This window comes from Scardinius erythrophthalmus (assembly GCF_964197995.2).
Source record: "Scardinius erythrophthalmus genome assembly, chromosome: 10".
Lineage (NCBI taxonomy): Eukaryota > Metazoa > Chordata > Actinopteri > Cypriniformes > Leuciscidae > Scardinius > Scardinius erythrophthalmus.
The window spans coordinates 10,239,333-10,254,750 of record NC_138230.1 but is presented as its reverse complement, the minus strand read 5'-3'; the positions used below and the strand labels follow the sequence as shown (position 1 = coordinate 10,254,750).

Sequence of the window (15,418 nt, the reverse complement as noted above, 5' to 3'; positions counted from 1 at the left end):
CGTGGTCTGCTCTTATTTCCCTGTCATTAGAGATGACCACTCACAGTGCACTTTTTGCTGAGATATAATATATAATATTTAGGTTGTGTTATATTTAGCTGCAGTCTTGAGAGACTTTCTGACCAGTGAGGTTTATTTTTTTGCAACAAGCTTCCTGGAAATACTGCTAAATATTGTTTTCATAACATATAGAATATAGTTTAGAAGCAGGAGTTTATATCCTAGATCGTGATCGAACCTTCTGTTACAGTAGTTCAGGCAACAGCACGGTTTGCCGCAGTGGGGGAGAAAAAAAGGCAGCTGTTGCCTAGCAACGCCCAGTGACCAGCCGTCACGAAGTGTTGTAAATTTTCTCGTGTTGCTAAAGTGTCAGATCGAAACACCACCTCGTTGCTACATTGAGAACAAGGGTCTGTTTTGAGACACAGTATTGTTTTAATGCTATTTATTGCTACATTCGGAGTGTGTTTCTGCCTGTTGGTGCCCAAGTGTGTGTGTGTTTGTAGCAAAGGAGCATGGGAGAAAACGAGTGTCATCGAGACCACAGATTCATTTCTTCGTCACTTCACTTGTTTTTCTCATGTCTGTAGAGAACTGTCATTCAGTCATCTCTGTGACAGCCCAAACCTCATTTTAATGTGCTCTCAGAATATTAACACCGCAGCATCCCATAATTCCCAGAATAAAACCAGTTTTAACCCGACTTTGAACATGTGAATACTCTGCTTTTAGAGTGCTGTTCGTCTAGACATGCAGTTAAACCATGCAGAAAATTCACAAATGAAATCTCTTAAATATTGCAGATGTTTCTCCTAGAGAATAATGAGATTAAATGGAGAGCAAAATATGAGATATTTGTCTCTTCTAGAGGAAGACTTGCAGAGAATACTAAAGTTTGTGATCAAAAGATCTCAATATGAACTCAGACTTGTCTCATCATATTTTTGTATGACTAAATAATCTGAGCGATTCACACAAGCGTTCAAAGTCGGTAAGATTTTTTTATGTTTTTGAAAGTAGTCTCTTATACACATCAAGGCTGCATTTTCAATCAAAATTACAGTAATATTATGAAATTCTATTTTAATACATTTTAGAATGTAATTTATTCCTGTGATCAAATCAAAGCTGAATTTTCAGCATCATTACTTCAATCTTCAGTCTTCAGTGTCACATGATCCTTCTGAAATCATTCTAATATCATGATTTGCTGCTCAAGAAATTTAATTTTTAAAGTATATTTTGACATTATACATTTACAAGGATTCTTTGAAGAATATAAAGTATTTGAATTTATTTGAAATTGACATTGTAAATGCTTTTTCTCTTTTTTGATCAAATTTATGCATCCTTGCTGAGTAAAATGAAAATTTCTTCAGAAAAAATCTTGCTGAACATTAATTTTTCAATGGTAGTATATATAAATTATCACTCTTTACTTTTAATATGTCAACGATTGGCTCATTTGTGTCTACTTTTAGTTCTTACTAGACATTTTAAGAGAAAAATCTTAAATGAAACATGTATTAGAGCTCCATTTTGTCTCCTGATTTATGAAAGAGAAAACTTTGAGCAATAAGGCATCAAAGTCTAACACACTTAAACTTTAGTTACTGTATCGTTGATTTAACCAGCATGGGTAAGATTGCTGGTCAAATTCACTAATTAAGTTGAAACTTCCCTTGAAGTTATAATGAGCCGATAAGCAGATATAGTGTGTGAATGTGTGTGTAAAGAAGTACAGCAAACACAATATTCACAGTAGTGTAGATTCTGTGTCTTGCAGGAGCCCAGATCAAGACATCACTGTCAGTGTTCACTCAACAAGGGCTTGAGAATTCCACTTCCAGTAACAGCCTCTCTGATTGGTCAGGCTCCTCGTTACTGGATGTTACAGCGAGCCGATTGGCTGAGCGCTTGCTTCGGCCCTTTGTCGAGTGACCTGCGGTATGTTGTCCACATGTGCCGATGCTAACAGCTCCCTCTTGTGTCAGCCCGCAGCTTGCGCCTGAGCCCGTGGGAGAGCCGCATCGTGGAGCGCTTGATGACGCCCACTCTTTCCTTTCTGGCTCGCAGCCGGAGCGTCGCCACCCTCCAGAACAGCAGCGACCCTCGTGAGTTACACAACACACATGCACTTAACATGTCAGGAGCTTACGGTAATGGTTATACTCACCACATACAGGCACACACCCATGTAATGAGTAAAACACACATCATAAACAGGCCTCATTGAGTGCAAACAAGCAATTGTTCTTATTTGCTGAAATCAAATAAGAGATCTGCCAGTGAAAGAGTATGCACTTTCACCTGCTGCCATTGTTAATATTATTAACCTTAGTTCAATGTAAAGCAGCTTTCATTTCTAACCTTCTACCTGTTTCTACCTGTTTTCTTGTGTTTAAGCTTAGTATGTGTTTGTCTAATGCATACATGAACGTTTAAATGTTTGCATCTGATGGAATTGCGTGTTTTTTATTTATCTTTTTAAGATTTCAGATGAAAGTTCATAAATTTCAGACTAATAACTATTTCATCTGCTGATTTTCTCTTTGATGTTTGGAGTTTTGGCATAATGCAGTGCACAGTTTATCCTTTTGTACATTTTGTTGAATTTACATAAAACAGTACGCACTTCTATGTTGAGTATACATTTTGCACAGAAGTTCCTTATTACCTGCGTGTTTAATTCAACAAGTGATGTCCAGTTGTCACTGGAGAAACAAAAATGGTTATTTTTGGCTGTCCATTTAAAAATCATAGTTTATTTTTTAGATTGGAATGCAAAGTCAAGTTGAGTGCATTGCATTGTGGGATATAATACCCTGTGCTTTGTTTATATACTGCATATTTGGGAATCTTACCAACCCTAAATGTTTAAACAGTAGTGTGTATTATCTCAATTAAGTATGTAATGTTTTGAGCATTATTAAGTGACTGTCTGTAAACATCTCTGTGTCTGATCTCAGATCAGTGTTCCCGCTCTGCGTCCGTGTCTCCTCTGACGCCCTGCTCCCATCATCATCCTCACCAGCACAGCGCTGAACGCTGGAGGGTCTCGGCCAGCACTCCTGACATCACACAGCGCGCGAACAGACGCAACTCCACACCGGTAAAACACAGTAACACAAACAATGCAGAAATATTCAGATAAAAATGCTAATATATACTCCCGTTCAAAAATTTGAGGACTGTATCTTTGTACAATTTTTTAAAGTTTTCTCTAATTCTCACCAAAGTTGCATTTATTTGATTTAAAATACATTAAATTGTAAAATGTTATAACAATTTAAAATAACTGATTATATTTTAATGTATTAAATTGCTATATTTTGAAAAGTCATTTAGTCCTGTGATCAAAGCTGAAATTTTAGCATCTTACTCAGTTTTCAGTGTCACATGATCCTTCAGAAATCATTCTAATATGATGATTTGATGCTCAAGAAACATTTAAGATTATTATCAGTGTTGAAAACAGTTGTGCTGCTTCATATTTTCATAGAAAAACGTGTTTTTCAGGATTATTTGACTTTTGATTAACTTAATATATCTTTACTTATTCATTTACCTTTTAAAATAACTTAATGATATTAATAATATTATAATATTTCTCAAGAAAAAGTCCTGGTTTTCATGATTTGACTCCTTTAAAATGATTCATCAATGTTTTCCTCTAGTTTGAGAAGAAGAAGAAAGAAAAGAAAGACAAGGAACGAGAGAACGAAAAGGAGAAGAGCGCTCTGTCTAAAGAAAAGGTGGAGAAGAAGAGAAAATCCCAATCCATAACCAGAACAAAAACAGAAGCCAGGTGACTCTCTCTCTCTCTCTCTCTCTCTCTCTCTCTCTCTCTCTCTCTCTCTCTCTCTCTCTCTCTCTCTCTCTCTCTCTCTCTCTCTCTCTCTCTCTCTCTCTCTCTCTCTCTCTCTCTCTCACACACACACACGCGCTCTCTCTGAGCTCTAAGCTGCTGCAGGTTAAGTACTGTGCGCTCGCGAGCCGAAGAGAGGCTCTGATGTGATGCAGCCCAGCGAGGCGTCTGGCAGGCTGTTCGTTTTTATACAGGCCTTTGTGTTCAGTTGCTTTGTGGAAAAGTGATAAATTAGCCATTAAAGGATTAAAGTTGTACTCTTATTATGGCTGTCCATGTCCTGCCTGATTATTTACACTGAGTCCAAACCAGGCGCCAAGGTCTCAGTGTAATTTGTTTCCTCACTGAAAGTGACAAAATCCACATTATTAGTGATACTTGCTAATGCAGGCGTCACTATTTTTATTGTTCACACTTAGAGGTGTGTGTGTGTGTGTGTGTGTGTGTGTGTGTGTGTGTGTGTGTGTGTGTGTGTGTGTGTGTGTGTGTGTGTGTGTGTGTGTGTGTATTATATTATAATTTTTGAAGCACTTACTTACTGGAAAGAAGTTTTGGTCTATATTGGAAGGTTCTTCATTCTATTCTCGGTTATTAAGCTAAAAAACTAAATCTTAAACTTAAAAAATAAACCTAAATACAAATATCAAAAACTGACAAAAAAAAGCAAATAACAAAATTACAAAAAATGTAAAATAAATGAAAATGTAAAATATCAAAAGAATGTAATGGAAATCAGAATCAAAATTACAAAGTAAGAAAATCTTTTTTATTGTGGTTGTTTTGATGTATGTTGGGGTGTGTTCTTAATTCTCTTCTCTTTTTTAGCCCAAATATCAAAGCTAAAAACAGAGCTTCATCACCTGCAACGCCCAGGAGTCGCCCCCTCTCCCCCAATCCAGCAGTGTCCCCCAAACCACCCTCATCTACAGGCCGGACTCCTCCTGGCACCAAGACCCGGCCTAAACGGGCTCAGACTCCCGCCCGCATACAGGCCCCCGCCGTCGCCGCTGTCGCCGTGGAAACCAAGGAGCCCCGTCAGGCTGACCCTCCCAAGGACACAAAGAGTGAGTGTGATCATCATGACGACCGAAGCTCTCAGATAAATCTGCATGACGGCTCAATGGTTTTCAAGGAGCCCAGGGCGACTTTTATAGCTTTAATATGTATGAACGAAACGCAAGTGCTTTTAAGGATTTTACTCTTCTTGATGGACTGTTTTTTTTTCTATTTAGCTGCTCCTAGTGTTCCTGACATCACTGTCTCGTCTGCTCCGGCCACGCCCGTCACTACCTCTGCACCAATCACAATAGCTCCTCAGACACCAGAGGTGGCCCATGTGGCCGCCACTCCTTCTCGATCGCTCTCTCCTGAGCCCGGCCCTCCGACCGCCAAGCCCACAGCTGGGACCAATGATCCAGAGGAGGCGGCCAGGGTTTTGGCGGAAAAGAGACGTCAGGCACGTGAGCAGAGAGAGAAGGAGGAGCAAGAGAGACGAGAACAGGAGCAGAAGAGCAGGTTAGTTGATTGGAGAGTGTCAGTCTTGCATATCAAACACCCACTTTTCAAAGAACCGCTCATTTAGATTGACTGACATTTACTGTGATCACAGCAGAATTATTTTATACTTTATATTTATACTAAAATAACCCTGGTTGACTGAGTTTCTGTTGCTTTTAATGGTGATTTTCCATGATTTTTCCAGTTGTTTGTGATTATTGGAAAACAATTGGGATTTTTTTTTTTTTTGAGATTGCACTCACAAAGAGCAAATTCAGAAATATTTTAGAGCTGATCACAACCGAATAAATATATAAATTTACATTTAGATTGAATAATCAGACTTTGATTTACATGATTTTGTAAAATATTTTATTCATTTCAGTTACTTACACATTACTTACACATTTGATTAATAATAAATAATCAGACGGCCCATAAACAATCCATAGGTGTTCCTTCTTAACGCTGTTATTTTAGTATTATTGAGATACTATTCATATTTAGTCTATTCATATTTTCCAATTTTTATTTTCCATTTCATGCTTTAGTAATTTTGATGTTTCTTATTTGTATCAGTTTTTTTTTATGTCTATATAGTTTTTATTTAACTTTATTTTAGTTTTAGTTATTTTAGTAAATTATGTTAAAATAAATGAAAATGAGAACTGAAGTGATAGCAGGTTTTTTTTTACATTTTATATTATTTTCAGTTAATGATTATTTTAATGATTAATTATTTTATTTCAAGTAATCACAATTTTTTTGTATGGGTTCAGTTTTAGTTAACTATAATGACCCTGCTTCTGAGGTGTTGACTAAGAGTATCGAGCATAAGTCTCTAGACGCTAACCCTGCCTCATCTTCATTCAGAGAGATGCGCGAGGAGCACGCCAGACGTGAGGAGGAGGAGAGGAGGCGCAGGGAAGAGGAGGCGCGCTTCATGGCAGAGCAGCAGCGTCTGCAGGAGGAGAAGGAGGAGCAGGAGAGAGCAAGAGCCGAGCACGAGGAAAACCTGCGTCTGCAGAGACAGGTGAGCAGTGCATCATGGGTAATGGCTAACATTTATGACAGACTTCAAGTCCAATCCAAATAATGTGCATTGTGGGCTTTTATATGGCCAATGACAGTAATGACATTTTGAAAGCAGATGGACAATGTGTTGCTGAATCAGAATCTACAAATTTGCTCAAATCAGCTTTGTTTGTGCTTTTCATACATTCATTCCAAAATCTTTTAAAATCCATCTGCAGTCTTCTGTAAAATAATACAAAAGACCTTGAAGGCATCAAGGTGACCGAGGCACGGGCAGACAGAAGGGCATTAACGTGAGTGCTTTCATACGACGGCCTCAGCTCGAGTCTCCCGCAGTGCATTAGCAGCCGTTCAGACCCGCACACACACGAGAAGACGGTACGCAAGCCTCCGGGCGACTCTCGTCTGCTGCCCTTCACACTCGCCATCAGGTCGCGCAGAGCCCCTCTGACATGAAGCCTGCGTGTGTTCTGGTTTGATCTGATCATGCAGGACAGGCCTAATGGCTCTGTTTGTGGCTCTCTGGACGTACAAAGGACAGCTGTGGTGTCTCAGCAGCATCAAAAAGGATTTTTTCAAGATCTAAACTGTGACAAGGGTGCAGATATGCATAAGCAGATTAAACTTGATGCCACATCTGGATTTATTGGCAATAAGATTAAGCTTAATCATTTTTTGCAGTGTACTTTAATGCATTTATGTCTTTAAATTGTATCTAATCCATTTTCTTAAATGCAGTTGTAAGATACTGTGTCTAGGTCAGTGTTATTGTAGTATTATTTTTATACTATTATAGTTTTTGTTAAATTGTTATATATAATTGATTTAATTTGAGTTATTTTAGTTTGTCACTGTGTTTTTTAAATAATTTTATAGAGATTGCATTCACAAAGAGCAAATTCTGAAATATTTTAGAGCAGATCATAACCGCATAAATTGTGTATTCATATAAATTTACATTTAGATTGAATAATTTATCAGACTGTGATTTACATGATTTTGTAAAAAGATTTTATTAATTTCAGTTACTTACCAATTTGATTAATAATAAATAATCAGACGGCCCATAAACAATCCATAAGTGTTCCTTCTTAACACTGTTATTTTAGTTTTATTGAGATACTATTATAGTTTTTATTCATATTTTCATTTTTCAGGGACAAACTGAACTATACAAACCAGCCAAACCTTGAGTCATGTCAAAGGGCTTATGGGAAATGTAGAGATTTGTGTAGGGGATTTATGGGTAATGAAGTTTTATTCGTGTCTTTGCCAGCGAGAGGAAGCCGAATCCAAAGCCAGAGAGGAAGCGGAGAAACAGAGGATAGAAAGAGAGAAACACTTCCAGAAGGAGGAACAGGAGCGCCTGGAGAGAAAGAAGGTAAAATGAGAGACTCTTCAAATGCTTTTATTGAAAGAAAATGAATCCCATTGCTCTCTAAGAGAAACAATTGAGTGGTTTCCCTGTTCTGTGGATTCGACTAACATCCATGTTCACCTTTCTAGCGTCTGGAAGAAATCATGAAAAGGACTCGTAAGAGTGACGCAGGGGTACAGGTGGGAAACGTCTGTTTCATTAAGTCTGGATTAATCTCACACACAGAGCAAAAGGAGAATGAACCTGCTTTATTTGTGTCTTTGCAGAAAGAAGTTAAGACTCCAGCTCAAGTGAATGGCAGAGTCTCTGACAACGGTAAAAATTGATTTGTAGTATTGTGCATGTGACGTAACCCTTCAAAAAATAACTCTTTTCTCTATTAAAAATATTTTAAATGAGTTTAAAGGAAAAATATAAAGCTAATTCTCGTCTTGCAGTAATCCAGAAAAATCCTTCAGAAACTCTCCATAGTGGTGCGACAAATTTCAACCAATCACAAGGAGACGTGAAAATGAGGTAAACTAAGAAGTTACACGATTAATTGCATCATTTGAAATGTACTAAATACAGTGTTTTAAGATCATATCTAATAGAAAAATATGAGAATTACACCCATGTTTCTTTCTCAGCTCTGTGTCCTGGGACGCAGCACCCGTCATTAATGGTGTCCAGCCCACCAAACATCAGAATGGACTGTCCTCCAATGGAGAGGCAGCAGACTTTGAGGGGATCATCAAGCTGTCCAATCACAGTGGCAGTGGAAACAGTGGGCAGGGTCAACCTGCTGACCCAATCATGGCCTTTGAGGGAGGGGAACCGTTCATGATGAAGGCGGGACCTATGAAACCTCAACATGTGGCAGGTAAAATTGGATATTTTTAGATTAGATAAGACATTTGATTTAATTAATGTCATGACTAATTACCATAATACTGTAAAAAAAAATACTGTTGTATTCTTGTAACGAATGCAACAGGGATTTACACAAAATGCACTGTTTGGATTTAAATAGGCAAATGCTTAAGAGTCTTTGATTGGATCATTTTTGCAGTGATTATTATATTTCTAGCATGTGATATGTTTGGCAACAGTTCTTCTAACCCTAATTGATGAGTGTGTAGCTTTTCATTTCTCAAACAACCGTGTTGGAAGACACATCATGACAATATTCCAGGATGACAATGTCAAGATTCATCAGGCTCAAACTGTGGAAGAATGGTTAAATTCATTGAAAGTCTTTGGGATGTGCTGGTGGAGACTTTACAGAGTGCTGGACTCTTGCATTGGCAATACAAGATCTTAGCCAAAAATGTATGCACCTCTTAAAGGAAATAACATCAAAACATTTATTTTTCATGCTCCCTCCCAACCATTCTTTCGCAATTTGAGCCTAATAAATCTTGACATTGTCATCCGGGAATATATCCTGATACTGGTATTATGAAAAAATATGCTGTAACATTCCTGTTACAAGCATTTCAAAGCATGTTTATGAAAGTGTAAAATTGAAATGTACTGCAGTTACAGTTTCATCTATAATATATTATTGAATGATTATTTATGTGAATGGGATAGTTCACCTAAAAACAATTCTGTCATTATTGAACATTGAATGAAAATGAACACTTTTTAATTTTCATTAAATTGGAAAAAAACAGCCTGAACATTTTGCAAAACATCTCTATTTGAGTTGCATGGTGCGACATGAGGGTTCTGGGTGAACAAACCTTTAAAGACTTAATTAAACTTTAAACTTTTGTGTCTTTTTGTCTCTCTGCAGAGGTCCTGTGAGAGAGCAGAGCCTTCGGTGAGAGAAGAGAAGCCTTACGCTACCACTGCTTTCACCCGTGACGTGTGCCAAACCAACAAAAAGACTGCTTTAACTTTAGAAACACAGCAAGACAGAAACCGCCGATTTCTGTGCAAGCACTTTGAGACAGTGGAGGAGAACCTTAAAAAGACACTTATATACATATACAACGTTTGCAAAAAGTCTCTGTCTATTTCACTGTGTGTCATGGTGCAAAGTTTCTTTAAAAAGTCACCTGCCGATTGTGTGGTGCACCTTAAAAGAGTCACTATATAATGAGTTTTAGAAAATACACGATGTTTGGCTATCATTATGATATTAATTGTTGTTGTTGTTGTTGTTATGATGTATTGTTATTGTTCTTTTAAATAGAAAACCGTGTGTGTCTTGAATTATTGCGTTATTTAACGTGTGGAGCATCAGAAGAGGGCGATATTCTGTATGTTAATGTATATTTGCCTGATTATGACAGACCTGTGGAATAAATCTTTATAAAAGGGACTGTGTGTTAAGTCAGTGCTTAAGGTGTTATAGTTTTTTGTTTCCACAGTTTGTGTTGTGGCGTGAAATATGTTTGTGCAGCGACTCTACACGAGATCCAGACAGTAACAGACTCTCATGCACAATTTAAGGTAATAAGAAATATTGTAAACTACATCAGTACTATGTTATATTATGGAAGCTTGTTTTCTGCTGGCTCAGACCAGACGGGATAGCCTTCATTGCTCTTGTGCATCGATGAGCCTTGGGCGTCCAACACCGTCACTGGTTTGTGGTTTGTTCCTCCTCAGATCACTGTTGGTATATTCTCAGCACTGCTGACCGGGAGCGACACACAAGCCTTTCAGAGATACTCTGATCCAGTCGCCTTGCCACAACAATCTGGCCCTTGTCAAAGTCACTCAGATCTTTATTCCTGCGTCCAACACACTGATTACGAGAACTGAGGGTTTGCTTACCATCTAATCTACCCAGACTTTAATATATGGCCTTGTTAGGAGATGATCAATAATATTTACTTTTGGGGAACTTGCACTTTTTACATTTTGAGTAGTAGCCTACTACATTAACCTGGAGGTTTGCTTTCTTTTTCGAAACAGGACAAAATGTTACAGTTTATACTTTCAAGTACAATTAAATGTGGGAAGCTTTTTACTTTCAATCAAGCATGTTTTTTGCTAAACACGTCAGCTTTAAAATGAATAATTTTTTGACAGTGTAGACATACTTCTATAATTCCTTGTGCAGTGAATAATTTCAGCCAGTGGAGGGCAACACAATCCTGCAGCTCTGAATCTAAACTCCAGCTAAGTCACTTATGTATGCTGAACAATGTCCAGTTATGATGCGCACTTACTAGTGTACAGTACACTTGCATTGATCTTGCCCCATACCTGTGCATGTTTTATTTGGGCTGTTTACAAATTAGGCTATGTCTTCTTGTTCTCCAGTGAGAGTCTGTGCATGTGTTGACACCAAGTTCTGGTACGTCAGAGCGATATTAATGCACATATGAAGAAAACACAGTGACAGAAAGCTAGGTGTATTATTTACAGGGGGGAAAACATTGTGGTTATCCTTAAATCACATTTTCCCAACTCTGGCAACAACCATCCGAAGTTTCACCACCACACACCAACTGACATGGTGTTGGCCCTGATGGTCCGATGGTCATCTCAAGCACTGTATTTTTAGATGGATGATAACAGATACAAAGTGAGTTATGACTAAGGATGGCACGGCCAGCTGGATATTAATTCATTTGGCATGACAGGAATGAACATGATCTTAATGAGTGACAGAACACGCCATCTGAGTCCACAAAAAACTGCTCTCAGGTTTGCATTTGATTTGAATAACCCTTAGGAAAATTCTGTTGCTCTTTTAGAGTTTGGGAGACTTTTCAATTCATGCATCAACTTTGTCGTAGATGTTTCTCCTAAAACTGTTGGGGGAAGTTAAAATAGACACAAATACAGCTTTAAAATCTCTTGGAAGATGAGAAAGGTTTAAGTTCATGCTGAAATCTATGACTTTTAAAGCAGATTTTGGTATGTTGGAATATCTGAGCAAAGTTTGAGACTTTTTTAAGATCACTTTTGAATATCTAGATGAGACACTTGAGAATATGAGTTGAGAACATTCTTTCCTATGTTCCTATATGTTTCCCAAACACTTTAATTTTAAGAGGGTTAAACTCCAAAGTTGTAAAGCACAAAATGCTGATACCATTTATTTTATCATTGTTGTTATTTTTATCTAAATTCCAAACTTTTACTATTAAAAATAGTTAATTGAAATAAATATTAGATGAAAAACTTACAATTAAAAAAACTTGAAATGCTGCCTTAAAGTAACTGAAATTTAAACTAAATACTAAAATATATTAAAAAAAACTAAAATATAAAACTAAAAGTAAATCAAAATATTGATAAATACTAAAATAGTTTATAAATGACTAATCTTACAACACAATTTTGCATTGCAAATTAACCAAGATGGCTGACAGAGCTCTCAATCCAAAGTTCATATTTGTCTCTAGCCTTTGACCTTTAAAGGCCTGTTAAACAGTATGTTGTGCCACAAAACCTTGGCGCACAAGATGGACAACATAAAGCCTCACTGGAGTCACTGCAAGGTGTGAAGACAACTGAGAATTCACTGTCTGTTTGTTTTGGTTGCTGTTGATAAGTGTGTGAATGAGTGTGTAAATGTGGGTACATGTGTGTGTGCACTGCATGCATTTGCATCTAAGCACACTCTACGTGTAATATTATCAACCTCTCTATTTAAATGTGGTCTTGCAGCATGTTTCCGTCAACCACACATTTGCTTCAAACAAACTAAGTTACCTTGTTTTATGCCTCTATATACGAGCTGGACTGTGAAATATTCTTTATTAAGTGTCCAGTGTATCTCTTCCTTTGGGTTTTAGGATAGAGGTTCCTAAATACACAGAGTTCTGTGGCCTGTTTGGTTACTATTGTGGATTGTAATGTGAGCCAAGATTGAGAAAACTTTGTGCAGAGCAACACCAAAGTATCGGACAAACTGTATGAAACAGAATATGGAACAGTGAAATATTATTGAAAACTTCACTAAAGAAAAACAGCAGACTCTACAATTTGTTATTCATAAAATTAGGTTGAAATAATATTTGATATGATTTTATTTGATTTACCAGCATGAATCAAATCCAGTTCACTTTGAGTCATTAGCCTAAAGGGATTCACATTTTCCCGCCTTGCACTGTAAATTTTTACAGTGTTCAATCAAGACAATATGTGTTTTCTTAAAAAAATTAATGTGGCTGAAAGTCGAATTAAATTGAATTACCTTTTTTTTTTGCCTGCAGCTGAATTGTTTATATATCAGTGTTATTTTAGTATTGTTATAGTATTTACTAATATTTTGAATTAGCCTTTCTATATATTTTTTTTTTCATTGTAATTTTATTTGATGTTTCAGTAATTTTGTTATTTGCATTTGCCATTTTTATTAGTTTTTGAAATATTTCTATTTAGCTTCCGTTTTAGTAATTTTTATACATCAACTTAAAATTATTTCAATAAGTTTCCAAGGCAATTTTAATTTTTTTCATCTAATATTTATGTTTAATTCAAATTCACCTTTTATTCAAATACTGTTTTAAGTTAATAGTGACAACACTGTTCTAAATATACAATATATTTCTGCTTATCCCTCACGAGCTTGGTGACAGTCAGAAGCTCTAATAATAATGTTCTACTCATGGAAGGACCAATAATAAACACTTTGTGTAGCTGGTTCTTTTAATAAACTTCATATAGCAGGCTGAATGCATCTGGCATACAAGAAATGACTTAGCATATATAGCTTCGTCCATCAAATACAGGAAGTTCTTTGTTCACTGCATATACGCTGCATTTACTTTTGCTTTCTGTCATATTCCTTCCACTCCTGAACACTAGAGGTGAGGCTGCTCTCTTTGTTTTGTTCATATTTCTCTTGTGCATGTTTGAACATGTTTTTAAGAATAACTGACTGTGATAATTGTTTAGATGAAAATGTGTGCACTCATCACTAAAATTGTAAAGGCCTGGAAATGGACAAACTAAACACCCTGCAAGTTAAGCAGAACATTGAGAAAATGTCTCAAAGGTTTTTATTTTTTGCTAGCTTGTCCTAAATCATTTTGAGTGGATGTAGAAACCTGAAAGAGAAATATGGCTTTAAAAGACATTGCTTCTGAACAGAGAGTGAGAAACAGCACATGGGTTTAGAATGGAAAAATAGCTCTTAACTGAACACAAAACCACAAGACGAAGTTTCCACTGAACGTGTGCTGCACTCTTTTGAAATAAATAACACAGGAACTCACTCTAAATTTGGTTGTGGTGCACATCTAGATATTTAATTGTGGTTTTTCACATCGAAAAGCTCTCTCTAGCTCATGCTTTGTTTCATCACACACGTTCTGCTTTGCATGTGTTCAGGTTTGAGCATCCAGGCGCATTAGTTCATCTACATCAAAAATAAAGGTGAATTAAGCTAACATCAAACTGTCTGGATGCAGTTACCCCCCTAGATCAGTTTGGGAATGTAAACAGTTTGCCAAAATGACAGGCAGGATTGCAGTCGTGCTGCGCAGCGATCTTTCATTTATATAGAACATGACACTCACTGATAACATTACAGGACTCCAGTGTTCAGGCCATATGAATGACAGAATAGAGTTCAAATTGGTCAATTTTTATTTATTTATACTTTTTTTTGACATTTGTGATATCATACACCCCTTGGGTAAGACCTCTGGTGATTTAAATACAGAGCTGAAATTGGCTCCAAGTATATACATGGCTCTCAGCATTATGATCCCAAAATTACAATTAGGATATATAATAATTAGGCCTATCAACCTGAATCTCCATATATATATAAATATATATAGAGAGAGAGAGATTCAGGTACATTCAGGTACAAGACATATACATTTTTAAGTTTTATATTTAGTTGTAACATGCACACTGCAGATCTTCACCAGAAACGTTCTCTGGCCCTGTTGCGGATTACTATTTTTGCGATAGCAGCTGCCAGCAGTCTTAGAGAAGAATGTTTATCTCTGTTTTTTAATATGATTATTGGAAGCCATTGTCAATGGCATAATATAGCAACATGCATAGTGTACTGTATAAGACTATGCCAAGAATAACCTTTAGTTGTGTTTCTCAACATTGTACCGGTAATTCAAAATCGGTGTAGCTGCAGTGTAACAAATGAGAGGGGGAAAAGAAGAAGAAAAATGAACCATCTAAAAAAGGAAATTGAGATTAGCATAGCTATGTTTAAAACTGTATCCAACTTCCTGAAACAGATTCAGGAAACACGTGCACACGTGCACACGTTGGAGGGCGAGACCTATACAATATTCATATTTTCTAACAATATATACATAGCCAATATATTTTTTAAGGAACCCCTATCTAGTCTTACAGAAACACATGCATCAGTAACAATAGTATTTTAGCAGACGTGTTGTCAGACAGATTGGCTCATGTAGGCTGACTCTCCGTTGTGTTTCCTCTCTCGGTGAAATACTGCCTGGTGCTGGACAGATTTCTCTGAACTGGCTCAGCGGCCTGTGATTTCAGCTGTCAGTATGAGAAGCTTTCAACAGGTGTCTGAAATAGAGGCGCTGTGTCTGTTTTACCATGTGTAGATGCTGCAGTGGTGCTCAGAGGAAAGAAAATAGCCATATATTACATTAACATGCATGTCTTGTTTAAAAATTAATTAAAGAGTTAAAATGTAGGCCCAAGGAATTCTGTGTAATTCGAAATTGACTGAAGAG

The 15,418-nt window shown here is 36.9% G+C and overlaps 1 protein-coding gene across 4 annotated transcripts in view; it reads left to right on the top strand.

The window, feature by feature from the left end:
* Positions 1 to 10,089, top strand: part of LOC308697741 (uncharacterized protein) — a 40,142-nt gene extending 30,053 nt beyond the window's left edge. For all 4 annotated transcript variants that reach the window (XM_081377250.1, XM_081377251.1, XM_081377249.1 and 1 more), the window contains 12 exons: positions 1,995 to 2,114; positions 2,970 to 3,112; positions 3,678 to 3,808; positions 4,694 to 4,932; positions 5,101 to 5,383; positions 6,239 to 6,398; positions 7,677 to 7,781; positions 7,907 to 7,957; positions 8,045 to 8,093; positions 8,216 to 8,294; positions 8,408 to 8,640; positions 9,559 to 10,089. In XM_081377250.1, the coding sequence (XP_081233376.1) occupies positions 1,995 to 2,114; positions 2,970 to 3,112; positions 3,678 to 3,808; positions 4,694 to 4,932; positions 5,101 to 5,383; positions 6,239 to 6,398; positions 7,677 to 7,781; positions 7,907 to 7,957; positions 8,045 to 8,093; positions 8,216 to 8,294; positions 8,408 to 8,640; positions 9,559 to 9,569 (1,604 nt within the window). In that variant the 3' untranslated portion in view covers positions 9,570 to 10,089. The remainder of the gene's footprint in view (positions 1 to 1,994; positions 2,115 to 2,969; positions 3,113 to 3,677; positions 3,809 to 4,693; positions 4,933 to 5,100; positions 5,384 to 6,238; positions 6,399 to 7,676; positions 7,782 to 7,906; positions 7,958 to 8,044; positions 8,094 to 8,215; positions 8,295 to 8,407; positions 8,641 to 9,558) is intronic.
* The last annotated feature ends 5,329 nt before the right edge of the window (positions 10,090 to 15,418 follow it).